The sequence below is a fragment of the Prionailurus bengalensis genome, chromosome A1 (genome assembly GCF_016509475.1).
Source record: "Prionailurus bengalensis isolate Pbe53 chromosome A1, Fcat_Pben_1.1_paternal_pri, whole genome shotgun sequence".
NCBI lineage: Eukaryota > Metazoa > Chordata > Mammalia > Carnivora > Felidae > Prionailurus > Prionailurus bengalensis.
This window is the reverse complement of record NC_057343.1, coordinates 259151-281744: the sequence shown is the minus strand read 5'-3', so window position 1 is coordinate 281744 and position 22594 is coordinate 259151. Positions and strand designations below refer to the sequence as shown.

Here is a 22594-nt window from a genome sequence, read left to right as displayed (position 1 = left end):
TCTTTCTTCCATTTGACATGCTGCTCTCAGTGTAGGATGCATGAATCGTGCTTCCCTTTTGAGCTCTGTGTAAGAGGCCAGATCAACAAGGGACTGGGGAGATCGTCTCTGACACACATCTTGGTGGAGATAAATAGCTGAAGACAGGGGTTAACCTAGGAGCACAGGCAGCACACTCTGCTTTTCTAGCAGAGTGCAGAGCCACCTGAAGAGTGTGAGGCCTAAGCACATATGTGCGTGTGGTGTCTGCGCATGTGTGTGTGTGCGCGAGTGTGTAAGTATGAATGTGCGCATGTGTGATGTGTGCATGCATGTTTGTGTATGTGAATGGTGTTTTGTGTGTGTGTGAATGTGCACGTGTGTGTGTGTTTGTGTGCACGCGTGTGTGCCAAATGAGTCTCCACGAGGTCAGGGTGACACTGAAGCTGTCTGAATACTCAGGTGCACTCTAGTGCCCTGGGGAGCTTTCACCTTTCTGTTGGCCCCAGCTGGTTGCCCGTGTGCATGAGAAAGTGCTGATGCCAGTGCCACAATCACTCTGTCAAGTTCCAGCTGAAAGCCCAGGGGTGTGACACTGGGGGTGCGGCCTGGGGAAGGAGAACACAGAGAGTAGCCTGAGACACAATCATCTTGTCTGACCACAGACTCCCCACCTCACACTTCCTTGATTTTTCTCAGTTCTGAAGCCTTTGATGGGAGCCTCTTGCCTTTTTATTCCTTCCACCTTTCATCCCAGAGCCTGCCTGCATCTCTCTCCTTCCTTCAGGCAATCTCTCCAATGTGCTAACTATATGCAGATTGAACCTTGAAAGACACATTGTGGTTTTTTATGTGTGAGTAGTTAAATTTTTATACATAATCTCTTCCCTTCTTATACATCTTTTTTTCTTTTTTTTGGTTTTCTAGCTTTATTGAGATATCATTAACATAACACTGTGTAAGCTTAAGATGTACCATGTGTTGATTTTATATTCAGAAATGTTCAAAGGTATACCTATCTTTTATCACCATATCTACTCTGTTACTTCTGACTGCTTGAACACTTCTAAGTACTGTGTTTTGCTTGTGCATCCCCTGGGCACTCAGGACCCCCACTGCCAAGCCCCATGCTGTGTTGGGGCTCACAGCCAGCAGTCTCCAAGAACTTCACTCTGACTTGCTGAAATAGCCACCCACAGGGAGCCTGATGGGCTACAGGGTAGTTTTGCAAAAATGTTATTTAATTGCTTTCTTCTTTTTAATTTGCTAAACTTTCATCACATAATTTTTTAGAAAAAAGTGTTCCTTATCAAGAAATAATGGAAGCCTTTGCCTCCAGTTAGCAATAGCTAACTCCTGCATTCAGCTCCTGTCAGTGCCTGTGGAGAGGATCTTTGGGACATGGAGTTTTTACAGCTTAGTCCCAGGCAAATTTCAGATTTTGTCTTTCTCCTTCTCATGATCAGTTGGCCAGATATCCCAGCCCAGAAGTTTAAGAAGAGGGAATGGTTTCAGAGAAGGTCAAGGAAAGCTCTTAATAACATTCTCCATCCCCAGGGTCTCATAGACCACACATGCAGCAAGCACACCAGGGAGGGGTGCCAGTGTCTGTTTGACCTGCTCCCCAACTCCTCTCCCCTAGGGCCATTGAGGGCAGATGGCCCTCTTATTCTAGGGCTGCCATCATGGAAAAAATAAACAAGTGATATAGCCTTGCAGAAAGCAGCCTGGTAGCCCCCTTCTTACCTAGACTGGCATCCACTGGGCACTCACAGGGAGGGAGAGGAGCCAGGAGCAAAGGGGGCAACAGCACTGACCACTTCTAACATGGAGCCAGGGTCACCCACTGTGGCAGCCAGAGCTGTGTTTTAGTCAGTAGCCCAAACATAGAGACATCAGGGCCATTCAGGGGTAGCTTAGAGACCACACGCCCAGAGCTGCCATCTGCTAGACCCACCCGGGATGATGCTCAGTTTTGGGCTCTCAGATTTCTGAGTGTGGTTCTAAGAGCAGGTAGTGAGGCCCATGGATGTCCCTCCACACCCCGTTCCTGTCCTGTCACAAGCCCTGTCTGGGGACTCAGAGTCTGGGTGGGAACTGAACACATGCTTCTTTGCAGTGAAGCTCAACACCCAGGTCCTAAAGGAAGAAGGCTTTACAAGAGTTTAGACTCTTGTGAGTGGCAGGAGTATTTCAGAGTGAATACTCACCCACAGACCTGTGAGGCTGCTGAGATTTGGGCTCAAGTGGACTTTAGCTTCCCATTGCTTACTTTTTTGTACTGATGGAACTTTTGTGGGGAGTATGTGTTACTTATGCCCTTTAGAAAAATAGAACTAAAGGTATAAACTAGGGAGACTCTCAAAAGCCTTAGGGCCCTTGTTACCCTGATATCCTACACAAAGCCAGCCCTAAAACACAGTGGTGGATGTGGCCGACAGGAAAGCTGGGCAGACATCACTCTGCCATGTGTTATATGTCTCCTTCTCCTCTGGCAAATCACACTGCTCCCTGGGCCCAGGACCATCTTCTGTGGTCAGAAGATGCTGTCCAGTTATGGCACAGGGGTGCTGAACATCAAGTGAGATGACAAATGTGAAATGCACACTTAGGTGCTATACAGAGTTAATATTATGACTTTCCATCTGCCATCATTGTCCCATCCCTGGGCACCTGCCTCTCACCTAGAGGATGCTGCCAGGGCTCCCTAGGTAGACTTGCAGTGTGGTGGCCCCATGATTCCACACTCTGCTCAGTGTCTGTCCTGGTGGCAGCTGTGGCCTCCATCTCTGGGTCTCCACCCTTGTCCAGAGCTTGCCACTCAGTTGTGCTGAGGTGTTGGAGAAAGTCCTGGAAGAACCAGGGCTGTGTCAGTCTTTAGCAATTTCCAGAAGTGGGTGAGTGGGGCCCCTGTTCTCTGGGGTGGTAGGGATGAGGGTAGCTTGGCTGTTGGGGAGTTGTGGCAGACCTTGAGCCCCTGGAGCTGCTGGCTGGCACCCCTATAGAAGGCCAGTGCCTCGCTCCTGTGCTTGCTCAGCTGGGCGGCCACATGTAGGCTCTGGTCCTCGAGCTTGTCATAGAGAGTGCGGACACTGAAGTCCTCCAGGGTCTTCAAGGGGAGTGGTTCTCCTGCAGGAAGGAGGCTTAGAGTGAGGCTGTGTGATGGAGCCGGAGGTGGGAGCGTCCAGAGGCTGTACAGCTTCCCTCCTTCCTTCCAGCACCGACAAGTGAGAACAGAGGAAGCCTGCACGGGGGCGGGTTAGCTGTGGGAGGAAAGGCAAGCAAGGAGGCAGGAGACCTTCCCATGCAGGAGATGGCAGTGGCTGTGCAGAGAACTTCAGTGTGAGTGTGACAGAGAGGGGGTCCTGCAGCCTCTGTCCGTCTGGCTTGGCATCACACCAGAGTTGGGTGGTGGGCACTGCCTCCCTGTTTTGTTGACGGTGGGTCTCACTGGCCTTGACAAGCCAGCAGCTCCTTGAGGAGGCTGTTTGCTGGGTCGCCCAGGCCACATCTGGCTAAGTAAACTTTGTCCCTTCCCTCCACTTGAACTCATCTCACTGTCCCATGTCTCCTTAACAACCTTGTGCTCCCCTTTGACAGCTCTTGCCCCACCTGTCCCCACTGCTCTGTGGACTCCTGTTTAGCCCCAGGTGTCCCACAGTACCCGGCAGACAGCAGAGGGTCACTAAGTACTCATCTAGCTGAGGTGTGGAGTGTGGTGTAGGCTTCTGGCTGGAGTGTGACCCGAGCTGAGCCCAAGGGAGTAAACCAGACAGCTCCACTGAGGTTGCTGGGCCCCATCGTAGTTCTCTCACACCCTGCAGGAATGTCCCCTTGCCAAGGGTCTTAAGCCCCTTGACCTCCTTCTCCCTCAAGCCCACTCTGCTCTGCTAAGGCACATGTGAGTGAAGCAGGCCCCTTTCTGACAGTCTTTCCCCCATGGAGTTGGGTTTTGAAGGAAGAAGGAAGAAGGAAGAAGGAACGGAGGTGGCCATGCTGGCCTGGGGCTTGCTCAGAGAGTGGCCTGCAGGAGTGGAATGTGAAGCTGAGTGAGTATCCACTGCCAGGCCATACACTGCTCTTTCCCAGGCCTGGTGGGTGCGTGAGGGGAGAAACGTAGCCCCATTCATGCTGGCAGAGTGATGTGGGAGTTCTTGTTCTGGGCAACAAATGTAAGCCTGGTCTCTACATGGCCAACTTTGCCTTCCTTTCCTCTCTGCAGCCTGGGTAGGTCTGTCCCTTGAGTTACCAGCCACTCAGGTTGGAAGGCAGTGGGAAGGCAGCTTTCCAGACCTCTTACACCATCAAGCTTCTTCTCTCTGTGCACCCATCACACCCCCCACTATGTAGGGGCACTTCACCCTCCCCTAGAGGCCAGTCCTCTTACCAAAAAAGCCTTGTGCCAACACCTCCTCCTGTGGGAGATCTCAGCAATGAGCCCCCCACCCTCAGCCCTGAGCCTGAATTGAGACGTCCTTTGAGGGTTAAAATCCTGGTTTTTATCCCTGACTCTGTGTACCCTTCCCTGTGTCCACATTATACACACTTTTCACAGCCCACCCTGCTGATCACCCCTGATGGGTGATCCGAGGTGGGGAGGGTAGATTTGTCCTGCACTCAGTCAGTTCCCTCTGCCTGCATCAGGGAGGTACTGTCCTCACTGTCCAGATCTATCACTAGGAAAGAGATAACCAGCCTCTGAGCCCTAGGCAGAGTCATAGTCAGGACTGCACAGAGCTAGGCCTGCCTTGGACAGTGTGTGTGTATGTGTGTGTGTGTGTGTGTGTGTGCAATGTGTATATGTGTGGATGCTTGTGGATGTGTGGACGTGTGGTGTGAGGAGGGGTGTGTGGTGTGGACCTGTGTTCAGGTTCAAAGCTAGCAAGACTCCAGTGCTGGTCTGGTCCCATGACTGTGTTTTATAACCACTCACTTCACTGCCTCCTCCAGGTCCTTGTGCATTTAATGTACTTCCTGGGGTCTCTGCAACACTGTAGTTAGGGACAAATGGAGGTAGACTCTAAGCTGTGTGAACCCACATCAAGGAGAGCTTACAGGGCTTTCCCTTTGTCCCTTTGATGTCTGAAGTGAGGCAGTCCAGTTGTTATTCCCAAGCAGGTGAAGGGTGTTGGCAGAGCCTCCTCTCCATGCCCCTCTGCACACACTTCCTCCTCACAGTAGGTACTGGGGGCCAAGTGAGGTTGGGAAGAAAGTGTGGCCCCTCTAGGTCCTCCTGAGAACCAAGGCAATATCCTGTTCTTCAGGCGAGAAGAGGAACTGACAGGGGCAGATGAGTGATCCTGTAAAGGGATTCTGTAGAACAAACTTCATTTTTGCCCCTGTGGTGAACTAGAGCAAGCTGGCCGTGAGATTGGAGAATTGCCCTTGGGTCCCCAAGAACTCTTGACCAGCACAGCAAAGATTAGAGAGCCCTTGATTCAAGCCCAGAAGCACCTACTCTCTAGCCCTTGTCACTTGGGGATCTCGGGGGATTCCCTTGAGTCTCAATCTATTTGTCATTAAATAGGGATTGTACAACACCTGAAAACATCCACTTCTTGGTGCCATTGTGAGGATCAGATGGAAAGCATGATGTGTCTTCTAAGCTGTCAGTGCTATAGAAATGTGAGATGTTCCCCAGAGTGTACCTGGGGTGCAGGTGAGGGTGGAGGGCAGGTGAAGAAGAGAAGGGGAGTTGCTGTGTATAGGTGTGGTACCTGTACTCCAGGTAATGACTTTCTCCTTGGAATCAGCTCCTTCCCTAGAGCCCCACGGACTGAGTTCTTCATAGGACAGAAGGCTGGAAAGAAGAACCCATACTCAGGTGGCACAGGGCTCACATGGACCAGGAGTGCCAATGATGAATATCACAGGTCAGCTTAAGAACGTGTTCTTGGGGAACCTGTGTGGTTCAGTTGGTTAAGCATCCAACTTTGGCTCAGGTTATGATCTCATGGCTTGTGCTTTCGAGCCCTGCCTTGGGCTCTGTGCTGACAGCTCAGAGCCTGGAACCTGCTTCAGATTCTGTGTTTCCCTTTCTCTCTGCTCCTCCCCTGCTCATGCTCTGTCTCTGTCTCACTCTCAAAAATAAATAAACATTAAAAAAAAAAAAAGAGGATGTTCTTTCCTGAGTCTCCAGAGCCAGCACCGAGATCATGAATGTGGGCAGGGCCAGGGTGGGGAGTGGCCACACATGCTGTGGCCCCTAGGCTGGGAAAGGAGTGAAGGGTGGAAGGGAACTCACTTGTCCCTGAGGGGCACATACTCAGCAGGCACATGAGACTCCCCAAGGCCCCTCCACTGGGGCCTCCAAGCCCTTACAGGGCAGGCCTGAGCCAGGGAGGGCCTCAACACAAGGCCGAGGCCTGTCAGCAGCACAGTTGCCAAGCCAACAGCCAGCAGCACTCCTGCAAGGTTAGGACAGAGAGGCAGAGGCCACATGATGACCACTCAGAGCCTCTGCAGGCTTTATGCCTCAGCTGCTGCAGGGCTGCTTTCTTCCTCCCCATCTGGGCAAGGGGCCATGACAGACCCACCGTCTGAGGCTCAGCCTGGAAAGCTCAGTGAGATTGCTGACTCATGAAGACAGGAAGGAAAGAAAATGGTTGGAAACACACACAGAAGAGGTTAGAATGAACATCTTGGTGAGCCTATGACTCCACTCAGGGGCGCTGTTGACCACGAGACCCTGTTCACAAGAACAGGTCCCAAAACTGAGGGGCTTGGGAGGTAGGAAGAAAGGGAAGGACCCCAAGAAGGAAATTAAATATTCTCTACCTGGCAAATGAAGTCCTAGTTCAGGGACAAGGTTATCCTAGTGCCCATCTGAAGTCTTTGGGGCCATGCCTAGAGTTACAGGTAGGGCTGGACATGCACTGAAGGGTCCTGCTGTGCAAGGTTTCTCCCATGCCCCCTCCAGGTCATGGCTACTCTGGCCTGGGGTCAGTACCTGTGATCACTGTCCAGTCTGGGCCCATGTTTAGCAGCCTGTGCCTGAGGACCCCATGCCTGGCAAGCTGATATGGGGAGGAGGGCTGCACAGGGGATAGGCCGGAATTGCAGGCCACTCCTTTCTTCTTCACCAGCACCACGATGATGCTCTCAGGCAGTCTGTTGTCTTGAAACACATATGTGCCTGGATCTAGGAACTGGTGGGCAAACCTGGGGAATGAAGGGCCAGAATATAGGGAAAGTTAGCTTTGCTGGGCTGCTTATACCAGACCAAGTGTGTGAGCTCCTCCCCATGCACAGGAATAATGTGGTCTAGGAAAGCTGCCCATGACTCCCAAATCGTTGCCCTCCATGCATTCAGGAGGCCTCACCTGTCCTTGGTCTTTTCTGGCCTCACCTCCCACATGGTTGACAGCCTCACATCCTCCTCTGTGTCTTCCTAGTGCCTCCCTAGCTGCGACCTACATGTGAGGAAGCATGGTTCCTCCAAGTTCCCAGGCAGCTCAGCAGAGATTACCTTGAAAAGTTGAGGTGAGTCTCTCGCACGAGGTGGCTGAGTCTCCTGAAGGCCCCAAAGTCCCAGTTGGGGTTGCTGTTGAACAAATGCTGCATCTGGTACACAGGGTAGTGACTGGCTGAGCGATCTGGGGAAAGAAGCCAGGTGGTGCTGGGTTCTAGGGGGCTCCTCAGTGCCAGCTCTGGGCAGCCCCCATCTAGGCAGCTCAGAGTCTGTCCTCAAGACCGTGAGGAAACTGAGAAGACATGTTTTCAATGAAATCACATGTTTCATCCTTTCATGTATATGATAACACATTTAACACTCTTGGTGCCAAGGCAGCCTGCAAAGTGAGCACACCAGCCCATTGCAGAGGCCCCCAGTCCCTGATGCCCTTTGTGGGTGAGCACAGCCAGATGCCCGGTACTCTCAGAGGTGGGACCTGTTCAGCTTTGTACCCCTGACAGGCAGTGTGCCTGCAGCAGGCACTCAGTACATGCTGTGGGGTGGCTGGGAGAATAAGCAGCTAAGGGGGTGGATGGGGTGCCTGGCAGAAATACAGGTGGGCCCGGCCAGGCAATTCCCTCTGCACAGGGGGTCTTTTCCTATGACAGGTATCACTTCTTCCCAAGCACCCCTAGCCCCCCTGAAAGATGGCGCTCTGAACTCACCTCCCCCAGCACATGGAGAAGGGGGAACACAACTGCATTTACTTCACAGATGTAAATAGCAAGGCTGAGAGAGGATGCAGGTTGCCCCAGGTCCTGGGGGCTTTATGGGAGACCTGGCCTGGAAACTGGGGCACGAATGTTTGGAGTTCACCTTCTGGGATTTGTTTCCCTTTTTGTTTCGCCTTGGCACTGCTTTGTGGGGAGGAGCTTCGGTAGTTATGTGACACATGAAACAAAACACTTCATCTACTTCTTGGGCCAAGTGGCCATCCTCCTGTTTAAATCAGGCTAAAAGTGTGGCTTGTGCCACATACCCAGCGATCCATCTAAGAACAAAGACTGCAGCATAAATTCCAATACCAGATACTGATATCTTCAGCTTTGCCTGAGGGAGCACCTTAATCTTTGAACCTTTATTGTGCTGTTTGTACAGTGCATTCTCTGTACTAATTTATTGTGGTTCTAAAACAATTAGCAAATCAGGCTGCTTTTGCATTTATTTTCTATTCCATACCTCTCTGCTCCATGTTTTTCTCCTCAAAATCTATTCCTTAAAAAATATATCTGTTGGAGGGGGAAAAAAGCCCAACCCACACTGGCCTGGAGCTGGCTGCTCTCTTGCTTCTCTCATGTCTTTTTTTTTAATTTTTTTTTTAAGGTTTATTTATTTTTGAGACAGAGAGAGACAGAGCATGAATGGGGGAGGGGCAGAGAGAGAGGGAGACACAGAATCGGAAACAGGCTCCAGGCTCTGAGCCATCAGCCCAGAGCCCGACACGGGACTCGAACTCAGGGACCGTGAGATCTGTGACCTGAGCTGAAGTTGGACGCTTAACCGATTGAGCCACCCAGGTGCTCATCTTCTCTCAAGTCTTTAGAGCTGCAGACCTGTGCCTGTTTCTGCCAAGCCAGCTGGTGTCCTGGGACATGTGAGTGGGGCAGCACTGTGACATCTGCCATCTGCATGTGAGCAGGTGGGCTGGGTGTGCAGGGAATGCCCATCCACTCCACAGAAGCACCCGGGGGAAGTGCCAGGCAGGAGAAAGGGAGGGAATTAAGGTCTACTGAGGGCCCGGACTGTGCACAATGCATGCAAGGTGGATGCTGAACCTGGAGGGATGAGACTTCTTCTCTAAGGGAAGGCTGTCTCATGGAGGAAAAAGTCTTGTTCTGTAAGGTTCCCAGGGGCGGGAGTCACAGGGAGGCAGGCTTCTGCTCATTACAAGGATGACAATCATTGTAAACCAAGGTGTCTCAAGATGGAGGGGGCTACCAGGAGGGGTTGAGAAGTCTGCCTCTGGGGGCTTCAGGCCCTGAAGGGATGACTGTGTGGCACAGAGCAGACATGCGGGAGGGCTGGCTGAGAGCAGAGGTCACTTTGGTGAGTCCCTGCCTCCACCCAAAGCACAAAATCTGACACCCATGGGCTGCAGGGAGCAGTTACAGAACGTTGGAGCTAGAGCATCTGCTCCAACAAGTGAAGGGAGGCCCACAGTAAGTGACCAATCATGTTGAGAGCAGGGGGACAGCACAGGCTTGTTACTTGCTACTTCAAAGTTGTGGTCTATATGTGATGTCACAGAACAGCCAGGCAGAGGAGGGATGAGAGAGCCAGAGCCCGAGGGAGGGTCTCAGGTACTGAATTAGGGAACTCACTGTGAGGAAGAATGTGAAGCTGGAAAAGAATCACGTCCCCTTCTTCCAGGCAGACCACTGGGTTTGGAATATGGAGATGGATGCCAGGGTCCTGAGGGACAGAGTACTCCAGGCCTGTAGTCCGATGATACCTTTGTAGCCAGGGGCTGGATACAGGTGGTTCTGGGAGAGTTTGGGGAAGGAATGCTGAAGGATCTGGGCTTGTTTGGGGGGGGGGTACACACACCCACCTACTAGCCCTGTCCTGTCTCGATTCCCTTTTAAGAGCAGTTTCAGCACTTCTGGAGCCCTCACCTCCCCAAAGACTGTCTTCCTACATGGCCTTCTGTGGTCCCTGCCTGACTCTCACCTTTTGAACACCAAGACAGGGCTGAGAAGTTTCTGAGGGGCCATCCCTTGCTGAAAGAATGCAGCCATATCCTTTACCCCCTTGCACTCGCTCTGGGAAAGCCTGGGCTTGGTATTCCTCCTCTGCTTACCAAGGAGGAAAGAGTCAAGCATGTCCACTCTGGAGATGACAAAGCCAAAGATGCCACGGGGACCACATTGGACCAGATGGACCCTGGCATTCTCTTGGAAGAACTGGTCTGGGCCCAGAGTGCTTGATACTTCCTGAGAACATACAGCACAGCATTATATACCTGGGGAGGGCCAGAGGGGCAGCGAGGTTTGCAGAGATGGATGGCCAGAAACCCAGACTGAGCCCTTTGGCATAGCCCCTGGTGATGCTGAGTTCAGAGATATCCACTGTCCACATCCCTGAGGATTTGTCTCCTTCCTTACTGAAACTTGCCCAGGGGGACTCCTATGCCCAGGGCTCCTGTTTATCTTCAGCAAACACCCCTGACTCTTGTCCCTGTCCTGGGTCATCAATTGCTCCTTTTCTATTTGCAAAGTCCTATGAACAGAACAACTTCTTCAGAACAATCATCTTACTATCACCCAAAATCTGCTGTCCAGTGTCACACCAGTGATCTCCCCACCCTTTCAGTGGCAAGTAGACACAGCCATCTAGAACCTTCTGGTAGGCCAACATAAGGGTGAGCGGGACCTGCACTGCATCTGGGCCCTGGTCTTCTGCCCCTCCCACCCTGATGAAGCATTGAGACCCTGAAGAAAGCCTCAGCCAACACCAGTGTAGCCAAGAGAAGGCCCCGCCTGTGGCCAGAGGTCTGGCCTTTGATAAGAGGCTCAGGCTCAGTTCCAGCAGGGCTCACACCATTTCTGTGACCACAGTGAGTGGTTTCATGCCTCTGGGCTTCACTTAACACTCTATAAAGTCAAGCTGTTGCTTTCTCGGCTCTCTTAGTGGCTTTCAAATTGGATGGTTGACATTATCAACATAAGAAATACCACTTACTTCCTTTCTGCCTTTCCCTCCAGCCTATGGAACAGAAATTCATGCAGATAGCAACAGACTAGGAAAGACTGGTTATCAAGTGGATTTTCCCTTTTTTTTTAAGTTTATTTATTTTGAGAAAGAGAGAGAGAGAGAGAGAGAGGAAGAGAGAGACTCCCCAGCAGGCTCTGCACTGTCAATGCAGAGCCTGATGTGGGGGTCAATCTCATGAGCTATGAGATCATGACCTGAGCTGAAATCAACAGTCAGATGCTTAACCGACTGAGCCACCGAGGTGGTGCTCCCTCTTCTGCTGCCTGGTTTCTGCAGCCAGGGTGCCTGGGAGATTTTTCCCCCTTGTCCCCAGCAGGCAGAGGCTGCCCTTCTATCCCAGCCCTTCCCCGAGGTGGGCTCACCCTCTGGTCATGGTCTCCAGCCTCGCCCTTCACGCTGAGGATCAGCTCCCTGCTGGAACCCCAGGCCAGGGAGAGTTGGGGGGCCTTAGCCAGACACTGGGCATCACAAAGCTCTTCTGCTGAAACATATTCCTGGCACTGGCAGCTGCAGGAGAGGAGAGGATGGGAGGTCTGTCCTGGTGGGCATGGCGCAGCTGCCCATTCCTGACACCCCTCCACTAGTACAGGCACATCCAGAAGGATCTGAACTATTCTTCCAAAGCAGTGACTGCACTTTCAATGGAGGTCCATGATGACTCATTAAAATGTGCTCTCTCTGGCCCCTGCTTCTGCAATAACTTCCAGAATGGGAGCAGTGCCTGGGACAAATCCTAGTTGACAAGCTCAGCATTTTTGTTTTGGGCATCCTGCTGAGGCAAGAGTGAGGAGAGAGAGTTGTTCAGCCTGGAATACTCTATTCAGCGGACCTTCTAGCACAATGGTTCCCTGGCCCTGCCTTCTTGGGGATACCATTCAGTCCACAGGCCAGGGGGAGGACTGGAGAGCCAGACAAAATCAGACCCCTTCTCGGCTTGGCATCTAGCCAGGGTCATTCCTAACAGTTGGCTCAGGGACCTGGGGTATGGCGCTCACTCTGCCTTGCTGCCAGTACCTCCTCAGCTCTGGGCTGCTTGCTTTGGCTGGTGTTGGCCTGATTCCCCTTCTTAGGAAATGCTGACATGGCAGCTTCTGGAAGGAGCTTGTATTTGGCTCAGTCTCCCATCAGAGCTGGGTCCTGCCCAACCTTTCTGGAGGGACTCTCTGGGGACAGTCAGGACCTGTCTGGAGACGATGAATTCATTCTGTTCTCAGCAGGTTTTTGTCACTTACATTCCCAGTTCAGCGCTGAGCTTCCCATCCACAGGGTGGCAGAAAGAGGAGCAGTTGTGCAGCTGGGGGGACACACACTTGCGGGTGGCAGCCAGACGTACTTCTCCAGCTGAGCAGCGCTCAGCGACCTGAAGGAGGATGTGGGAGAAGAGTCCTGGCTCTGCAACCCCCTGCAGGCCCAGGATGAGGGCACTCTCAGCATCAGAGATCATTCCAGGGACATGATGGGGCCTCTGGGGAACCAGGCTCACTGAGAGGTCATTTAGTTAGCACCCTAAGACTAAGGTTAGGCTTGAGGGTAGAGGGAACCTACAATAGTAATAGAAGACAAGTTTGCTGCTTGGAAGAGGTAACTGGGAGGTCCAACTCTAGGGAGACTGGGTGGAGTGATCAAATTACTCTCCTAAGATCCTTTATAATGAATGCTGAAATTTGTGGGTCTATGATAAGGAGAAATATGTCTTATCATGTGAGCTTTCTAAAGTGTTCTCATTTGTATAGGAGGCAATCCATCCAGCACAAAGGACTACACATTAACCCAACAGACAATGAAAAGCGGCTGGCATGCAGAGGGACCCATAAATGCTACCTCTCCTCACTCTCCTCAAGCCTTCCTTTCCTAAGGCTGAGGTGTTACCTGGGGCTGACAGTCCTCATCACTGTCGCTCTCCTCACTTTCCAGGCCCCTCCTGCTGTAGGACTCATGTCCTGCCTGGCAGATGCAGGAACCATCTGACTTCTGGAAGACCCTGTTAAGGCCCCGACACGTGCAGTGGGAGGCACCTGGAGATAGAGAAGCCCTATGGCCCATCACAGGTGCCTAACAGTGAACCATGATATGAGAAAGCTCTCTTTCCCTGTCCACAGTCAGGTACCTGATTAGGGTTAGAGTTAGGGTTAGGGTTAGGGTTAGGGAGATCAGATACCCACATTTGCCAGAGTCTGACCTTAGGAGTCTTTGTGGGGATTGAATGAAATCTTCTAAGTCAATGATTCTCAGCCCTGACTTTTTATTAGATTCATCTGAGAAGCTTTAAAAAACATGGATGTCCAAGTTCCCTTTAGGCAAATTTAATAAAAACCTCTGAAGTGAAGCCAGAACATCTACTTTTCAAAAAGGCCCTTGAGTGTTTTAATGTGTAGCTGGCGCTGCAAATTACTGATATAATTGAAAGCACTTGACACCTCATGGAAAGTGTTGTTCCTATTCTCCATTACACAAAGCCTTGTGGGCCTGTTCTGAAGGACTAGCACGGGCCTCTGTCTCTAGACAATAGAAAGAGAGGGAGCTGGAGAGACTGAAGGTCTCTGAAGGAATTTGAAGGATGGTCTAGGTTGGATAGACAGAGCCAAGAGAATAGGGATTCTCAGCAGAGGATAAAGTGATGAGTGGGGAAGTTCATATTTTATATGGGAGACCAAAGGAGTCTAGGTGAATGTTCTTCTGGGAGAACAATTTGGGAGAGAGGTAGAGATTGGGACCTTGTAGCTGACTAGGGTTCTTTGCAAATCCAGCTTGTTTGCCCCTGTTGGGACTGTCATCTTCTCAGGAAGAATTAAAAACTCATTTAAAGTTTAGCACATGTCAACTTCCTGAAGATAATCACTCATACACTGTGCATAGTAGCCCAAAGGCCCTCAGCAGAACTTGTTGAATGGATTGAAAGTTGACTTTTTGTGTGTGTGTGGACTTTGTCATATTCTTTCCCCAAATTAATTTAGGGACCACTGACAAGAGAAATAATTATTTATACTGTAGAGAAGGAAGGGAATTAATTCTGAAGTGACACAGAGAACTCTCACCAGTGAGGTTATAGATTGTCAAGCCCTCTCTAATATCCTGAACTTTAGTATGTTCTTTGGCTCATTTGGACCAGGTCTCTGCTGACACCCTGGGCACTCTCAGATCGGGTCCAGGAGTCTTTCGTGTCTCATTGTCCAACTGGGCTTCCACTTGGTTTTGTGGGACCTGTAGTTCCACAGGAGAGCCTTGGGGACTTCTTGGGTGAAGGAGTGACTCAATGGGAGCAGCTATGAGAGCTTGTCCTTTGTTGAATATGGGTTACTCTGCTTTTGCATTGCTTCACATTAATTTCCTAAATAAACATTATTTTGAAAAACTCTTGGCCTGGCATCTATGACTATAGAAATAATCATGGATCTATATTAAAAGAATCATTGTTTAATATCTTTCCCCAGCAATCTCAACTCAACAAGATTTTACTCATTCTCAAGTTCCTGTTTAAATACAATCTTTCCCGTAAGTTTCCCTGATCCTTCAGTTCTTCCCATTTTGAACTATCCAGCCTTCCTTGTTTTTTTCTTTCTTGTGGCACTTGATGCTTCTGCCAATTTCTTATATATTTTCTTTCTTCCTATTTTATTTGTCTTCATATCTTCCATAGTGTCTTTGTGGCACTAACAACAATAATTGGAACTTGGCATTTGTGAGCTAACCTCTAAAATAAGTTAACTAAAAAGCCCCTACCTCATCCCCAAAGGGAAAATGGCAGTTTACAAAAGTGCATATACTTACAAGATTTTTCCTACCTTTGACAATGGCAGAGTATCTTCCTATGACATATAACTAGAAAGGTCAGAAAAAATATGGAAAACATCTGTTTGAAGGAATGAAGAACTTAACTGGGAACTTAAGGGGAAAACAATTTTGGAGAGAATGAAAATCCAGAGGGGTGAGCCCCACATTTGGCACCCCGTTTTCCTGAAAGGCATTTACCACTTCAAAGGTTCCATTAAGAGGCTGAGATGAGCATAGCTTTAGGATGTATCATAAGGCTAAGGGGACAAAAATTGGGCCCACCAAGAATAAGGATCTCTGGTAAACATCATAGGCTTTCAGTTTGGGCCACTGAAGGGCTACACCCTAGTGTGGACTGACTGTAAGGAAACCACCTTTATCAAAACCTGGAACCTAGCCCTGATTTTCTGAATCCCTGATGAAGTGAAATGATTTATTCCTACTGTAAATGCTTTCCAGAATGAAAGTAATCTTCTATGGAGGAATGTAACAACATCCAGAATTTCAGATTTTCTCTATAGTTTTCACTCACAATATGCAGCAATTTAAAAAAAAACAAAACAAACAAAACAAAAAATAGGCATGAGAAAAAAGAATTTTTAAGAAATCAAAGGAGAGAGAGAGAGAGAGAGAACAACAAAAAACACTAGTTGATAGCTACAAGCTCTCAAGAGGTCCAAATATTGGAGTTTTAAGACGCAAAATGTACTTTAAACTGTTGTAAGTATGTTTGATAAATCAAAGGACAAGATTAAAGGAGAATTTCAACAGGGAAATATAAAAGACTATAAATTCCAGATTTGAAAGATTCAATAGCAAAAAATAAAATAAAATAAAATATTGATAGATGCACTTAATAGCATATTGTATGGAGCTGAAGACAAAATTAATGAAGTGGGATATAGATCTGAAAAAACTATCAGACTGGATCTCAGAAAGAAAATGGAAGATGAGAAATGCAGAAAAAGGTGCAAGAGACATGTGTGTGGTAAAAAGTGATAACATATGTGTAATTGGAGAGTCCAAAAGGAAAGAAGAGAGTAGACCAGGAAAAATGTTAAAACTATAATGGCCGAGAATTTCACACATTGATGAAGTGCACCAAAACACAGATACAAGAAGTGCTAAAGAAACTCAAAGAAGATAAATACAAAGAAAAGCTATAGGAAGAGAACTGTAGTTATATTCCTAAAAAATGAAAGATAATGAAGAAATCTTAGAAGCACCAGAGAAAAGGATTTTTACCTCCTAAAAGCAAATATGAGACTTATGTGACACTTCTCAACAAAAATGATGAAAGACAGAGGCCATGGAAGTCTATTTTGGAAATGCTAAAAGAAAACAACTATCAAGCTATGATTCTCTGTTTAGCTAAAATATGTTTCAAGGATAAGCTGAAAAAAGAAATTTTAGACAAATAACACACTGGAAGATGAAATTTGAAAAACCTAATAGCATTTACAAAAACCTCAAAATATGTTAACCTCAGGCATATCTTGGAGATAATGTGGGTTCTGTTCTAGACCACTGCAATAAAGCAAATATTGCAATAAAGCAATTCAAATGTATTTTTTGGTTTCCCAGTGCATATAAAAGTTACGTTCAGGGGTGTCTGGATGGCTCAGTCAGTTAAACATCTGACTCTTGATTTTGGCTCAAGTCATGATCCCAGGGTCGTGAGATTGAGCCCCTTGTTGGGATCTGTGCTGAATGTGGAGACTGCTTAAGATGCTCTCTCTCTCTCGCTCTCTCTCTCTCTCCCTCTTCCCTCCCCCTGCTCCTCTGCCAGCTCATGCTCTGTTTCTCTTTCTCTAAAAAATGTTATGTTTATACTATACTGTAGTCTATTAAGTGTCACTAGCATTGTCTAAAAAGTGTATATACAGTATATGCCCTAATTAAAAATATTTTATTGCTAAAATATGCTAATCATAATCTGAGCTTTCAGCAGGTCATAATCACTGATCACAGATCATAACAAATATAATATTAATTAAAAATATTGAAATATTGAGAGAATTATCAAAATGTGACCCAGAGATACAAAGTGAGCAAACACTGTTGGAAAAATGGCACCAATAGATTGTCTCAACGCAGGGTTGCCACAAACTTCAATTTGTTAAAAAAAATTTCCCTACCGAGAAATAAAAATGAAATAAAAATATTAGAAGAGTAAAGGAGACATAAATAAAAGGAAAGCTAAGCTATGTTCAAGGACTAGAAAACTCAAGATAACAAAGATGTCATTTCTCTCCCAAAGGATTTGTTGTTTCTATGCAACCCAATAGAAATTCCAGCAAGTACCTCTGTGGATATGATCTGATTATATGGAAATCAAAGGCTACAAGAGCTAAGACAGTCTTAAAAAGAACAGAGTTGGAAGACATAGACTATTGATATCAAAGTTTACCATATTTATATAAGGATAGGATAAAAGACCACTGGAACAGAATAGAGATTCCCAAACAAACCCACATGTATATGGGATGTCTGATTAATGACAAACATGAATGATCTTTCAATAAATGTGTCATTCCCTTCCAAGTAGTAACCAGGCCTGACCCAGCTTAGCTTCCAAGATCTGATGAGATAGGGCGCATTTGGGGGTGGTATGGCCATAGACAATAAAGGTCCTATTCCAATTGAATATTTGTTTCGGGAAAATGAATATTGATTCCTAACTCATACCTTATGCAATAAAGAAACACAACTTTTAGAAAATAAAAAGGGAGAATATATTAACTGGAGTAAGACTTCCTCTTGTAGAAGTTGAGAAGGTTAATCAGAACACAAGCCTGAAGAGAATGTTGGCTTACTCCAATATTCGACCTAGAGGTGATCAAGGCCCCTGTTATGTACTCAGTTGTGTCCCCCCAAATTCTTATGCTGAAGCCTGAACTCCCAGTATCTCAGAATGTGACTGTACTTGGGGATGGGGCCTTTAAAAGGTGATTACATTAAAATACAGCCATAGGGTGGCATATTTATAGGAAGAGGAAATTTGGACACACAAGAGAGATACTAGGGATGCTTGCATACAGAGGAAAGGCCACGTGAGGACACAGAAAGAGAGGTCTGAAAGCCAAGAAGAGAGACCTCAAAAGAAGCCAAATATGCCAAAACCTTAATCTTGGACTCCTAATTCTGGAACTGTGAGAAAATAAAATTTTATTTAAGTCACCAAGTCTGTGTATTTTGCTATGGCAGCCTAAGAAGACTAAGATAGCCCCAGGGTTCTATGTCACAGAGAACAGCTGCAATAACTTCAGCCTGAAAAAAATTTAAGTAGTGTGACCTAAAGGTCATCTCTACCGCAAAAATTATAATCACATGCCCATAGAAGGTGTAACTCTAATCCCATCATGATCACTCCAAGATAAACCAGTTAAAATATATTTCTCAATAACTAAAGAAACAGGCTGTACTAGATTGCTATGTAGAAGCCAATGAAATGCAATTTGGACAACACAACCACTGGGACCTGCTTCACTCAGCCCCTGATCTCCAGGTCCTGAGGGATCACTGGATTCAGGGCTCTGTCACCTAGGAGATAGAATCCCAGAGACAAGAAATGATGGTAGAATCCCTGGAAACCTCAAATCACACGATTTGAAAGTGGCATAGCATGGTGGTTAAGAGTAGGAATGTGGGAGTCAGCTAGACTGGGTTTAAATCCTGGTTCTGTCACTACCTGTCTGACTGTGGGCAAGTTATTTAAACTCTCTGCAGTTTAGTTGACATATTTGCAAAACAAGAATGATAGTAACTGCACCTATTTAATAGAGTTGGTATGAGGATTGGTATTAGGGCGGCACTTACAATGGTACCTGGCATCTGTGGAGATCTGGGGTCAGCCCTGAGGCTAAATATATATGATTCTGATGACCTTAATTTCCTGCTATTGGATTATCTGGTTACTTATCCTGCTTGTACTATGGATCATGCACAAGTGGTTCACACACAAAAACCATGTGAAGACCTATGTGAAATGAGGAAAGGTGACAGGTATCAGCAAGGAGCCAGTGGCCATGGCTGAGTGCTGTGCTTATGTCTCTGTGCCTGATCCTGCCACATAGATGCTAAGACAAGGGTCGGCTTGAGAGAGCTGGATGTGGCTGCCCCTACCTTTAAGCACATGCAGCAGCATCAGAACCAACTGGCCAGTCTCAGCGCAGGGTCCTGGCTCCTCCATTAGCCGAATCATCTGGGGCAAGTTGCTTGACCTCTCTGAGCTTGTTCCCTCACATTCATTCACTTGCTTGTTGAAGTCTTTGCACAGACTTATTTTATCCACGTACACACACCACACTGGGACAGTGAGAGTCACAGGGTCGCCCATTCTCTCACTTCAGCTTTTGTAGAACAACCATATTTGGTGATAATGTGGTTTTCTGAAAGCTTACACTGCTGACCCTCAAAACTTCAGGGGACAGGAGAAATGGTGTATTTGGGACCCATATCTGGAGACCAGGGCAATTAGCCAGTTAGAGAGTGGGCATGGGTGGAGACTCACCAGGTGGAGAGAAAGAAGAGCTCCCACAGGGGAGGCAGCCGGCCTGGCCAGGATGGGCACTGAAGGTGCCTGCGGGGCATGGCAGGCACTCTCCAACTGCCCCTGCCTGGCTGCTGTTCCCAAAGGTTCCTGAGGGGCAGGGCCTGGGGCTGTGAGTCTTGGCTGGACAGTAATGCCCCACTGGGCAGGGCTGGCTGTGGTAACTCTCTGTTCCTGGAGGGAAATGGAGGGGAAATTCTGAGCCATGGACTCCAGCTCAGGTGGGGACTAAGAAATGGCAGAGTCCAGGGGAAGAATGAACTTGGGGTATGGGTGGGGTGGAAAGTGGGAGGGAGATAGCAAAGCAAATACTGTTGAGGGCTGATCTAGATTGTAGGGAGGACAGTGGAGGCTCTGTGCTTTATTGTATCTACCCCCCCCCCCCCAAAACAGTCCTCCTTGACTTTTGGGGCACTACAGAATGCACTTCCATCCCTCTAGCAAACAGAGCAGAATGCCCAGCATTGCTGACACACTGGGCAGTGGTTGTCCTGTTTTTCAGAGCACTTGGACCACTCACTCCAGTATGCTAATTTGTACAATGTGATGTACAGTCTGTAATTTTTAGGTATTTTAAAAACTAACATCAAGACAGTTGTGGTACCTACTTTCTCTGAATCTTCCTTCACCTGTGTCCTCCCCATGTTCTTGGGTCTTTCTCATCAGGTGGCTGGTCTAGCTGAGAAAAACTAGCCCCTGTTCCTCTGCCTGCTCCCAGGGGTTCTGTGGGTCCTCCCTACCTGCCACCTGCATCTTCCTCACCGGGCTCTGCCCAATTCTGACTAGAGGCCCCAGCCCCCCTCTCTTGCTCACATCCAGGCTTCCCAAACTCACCCTGGTGGCAGCTGAATCCAGGGGGGCAGGGCTGGCAGGCTTGGGCATCCAGAGCCAGGCTGCGGTAGGTGCCTGCTTCACAGAGGTGGCAGCAAGTCTCCTCTGAGACCCTGAGGCCACTCCTGTTCAGTGCCTCGGAGCCCCCAGGGCACTCGCGTGGATGGGCACTGCCCAGGGGACAGTAATAGGGAAACAAACAGCTGCACAGAGACACAGAGCCCAAGACTCTAGTTTCATGTTGATAAGGGGCTGTGTGTGCTATTGGCTCTCATCTCACTAGCAGGGTTCCCCTCAACTCCCCCATCGACATTCCCCATGCTTAACCCTTAAGCTGCCTGGGGGAGGGGCAGCTCTGATATTATCCCAGACAGGGGGTCATGGGCTGGGCTTTGTGTCCAGTGAGGACTAAGTAGGTCCAGGTGTCATCCTGGAGGAGGGAGCCACATCCATTGGCCAGGTCATTGGGCAGTGGCCAGACCTGTGCTCCCTGCCCACTTCACCCTGGGCAAAGGAATGAGTGGAACAAATCTGACTGGCTCTGGATGGGGGGACACAGTGGGAGTGCTGGGAGTGTCAGTCCTGGACACAGGATTGGGGTTGCCAAATGAAATACAGTGCATCCAGTCGTATTTGAATTTCAGATAAACAGTGGTAATTAACAATGAATAAACAATGAGTATAAGTACTCTCACATATTGCATGGGCCATACTTATACTAGAAATTTGTTGTTTACTTAAAATTCATACTTAACTGGGTTTTCCTGTATTTTTATTTGCTAAATCTGGCCGCCCCACACAAAATGGCCCTGGAAACTAATGAAGGGCATCTCAGTGGGATTTGCTTCCTCACCCTCCCTTCCTTTTTAAGGACAGAGGCAGGGACTGAGGCATGTGAACACTGTAGCTGGGAAGTCCAAGCAAAGGGTTGCCCAGTACTTGTCTTGGGGTCCTGAATCCTTTGGGACTCAGGGGTTTGACTCCTCTCTGGAGATCCCTGAGGCTGAGACACACAGGCAGGGGAGGGTACTCACAGCTGCCCTGGGCCAGTGTAGGTGGAGGAGCCAGCAGGGCAGGCATAGCCCCCAGGACAAAGTGGGGGGATCCCTGTCTGGGTCTCGCAGTAAGAGCCAGCCCTACAAGTGACCTCAGCCACAGCACCTGAGGGAGACAGGAACAGACCAGTGCACCTTGGTCTTGAGGGTATCCAGGTGGCACAGATCCAACCAAGACTGAGTGGGCCATGGGGGTGCTGGGCAAACGGCTTGCTAGGGCAAGCAGGTGGCCATGCCTTGCCTGCATGATGCGCCCAGTGCTGATAAGACTTGCCTGAGCACCTGGCCTAATCCTCCGGGGTGAGAGTACAAGGGATGGGAGCAGTGGCTGGGGAGGGAGGGATAGGCCAGGCAGTCTCACCTGCCGGGCATTCAAATCCAGCTCTGCAGGGGATCACAAACACATTTGCATGATCCCTCAGCTCGGCCTGGGGGCAGTAGTGGCCAGGGGGACAGAGCTCACAGTCTTCTTTTGATGATGCCCCTGGTTTTGTCCGAAAGGTGCCAGGTGGGCAGAGAAAGGCACCCTGATCACCTGGACACCAGTAGCCTGGAGGACAAAGGCGGCTTTCAAGGGAGGAGAGACCTGGGGGCAAAAACAGCAGGCATGGCCATGGGACCCCTGATGGCCTCTTATCTCTCCTCCACAGAGGTCTCAGCCTCTGGCCTAGAGGTAGCCTCTCACCTGGGGATACACAGAGGTATCCAGGAGGGCAGGGGAGGCACTCTGCCAGACTCTGTCCTCCTTCTGCAGGCAGATAGGTGTGCTCAGGGCAGGCCTGAGGGGTTCCTGGGCTGGTCTCACTCCCTCCAGGGCAGTAGTGGCCGGCAGGGCAGGGGTGGGTGGCTGGGTCCCCTGGAGAGCAAAGGTTGTGATCACTTTCTGTCCTCTCTTCCTGCCCAGCGGGCCTCCCTCTGCCCTTCTCAGGACCAGTGCACTCCTGGTACAGGTATCTCACCAGCTTTGCACCAGCGCCCAGCAGGGCAAGGCCCACATTCCTCTCGCTGCTTGGCTCCGGGGGCAGCCGCCATGGTGTGAGGTGGACACAAGGTGGGTTCTCCACTGCCCTCTGGGCAGTAAAAACCTGGAGCACATGGGGTCACACCAGATCTTGTGGAAGGCAGGGAGGCTGCTCCACCATGGCAGGTTGGCAACAGCATGTATCCAGGGGTGGCCTGGGGGATTCTACTGGCCCAGGAGTTGAGAGGCCTGGATGCCAGTCCTGTCTCCACATAAGA

The 22594-nt window shown here is 49.1% G+C and overlaps 1 protein-coding gene across 1 annotated transcript in view; it reads right to left on the bottom strand.

The window, feature by feature from the left end:
• The window catches only part of LOC122496189, a 34316-nt gene extending 11929 nt beyond the window's left edge, over window positions 1–22387 (bottom strand). Inside the window, exons 1-15 of the mRNA XM_043602262.1 lie at window positions 22304–22387; window positions 22041–22103; window positions 21882–21941; window positions 21717–21783; window positions 20304–20570; window positions 19431–19643; window positions 13016–13161; window positions 12379–12506; window positions 11509–11653; window positions 10233–10365; window positions 9754–9915; window positions 7448–7574; window positions 6929–7140; window positions 2948–3108; window positions 2664–2829 (exon numbers count right to left, since the gene is read on the bottom strand). Of these exons, the coding sequence (XP_043458197.1) occupies window positions 2664–2829; window positions 2948–3108; window positions 6929–7140; window positions 7448–7574; window positions 9754–9915; window positions 10233–10365; window positions 11509–11653; window positions 12379–12506; window positions 13016–13161; window positions 19431–19643; window positions 20304–20570; window positions 21717–21783; window positions 21882–21941; window positions 22041–22103; window positions 22304–22387 (2134 nt within the window). The remainder of the gene's footprint in view (window positions 1–2663; window positions 2830–2947; window positions 3109–6928; window positions 7141–7447; window positions 7575–9753; window positions 9916–10232; window positions 10366–11508; window positions 11654–12378; window positions 12507–13015; window positions 13162–19430; window positions 19644–20303; window positions 20571–21716; window positions 21784–21881; window positions 21942–22040; window positions 22104–22303) is intronic.
• Window positions 22388–22594: the final 207 nt, after the last annotated feature.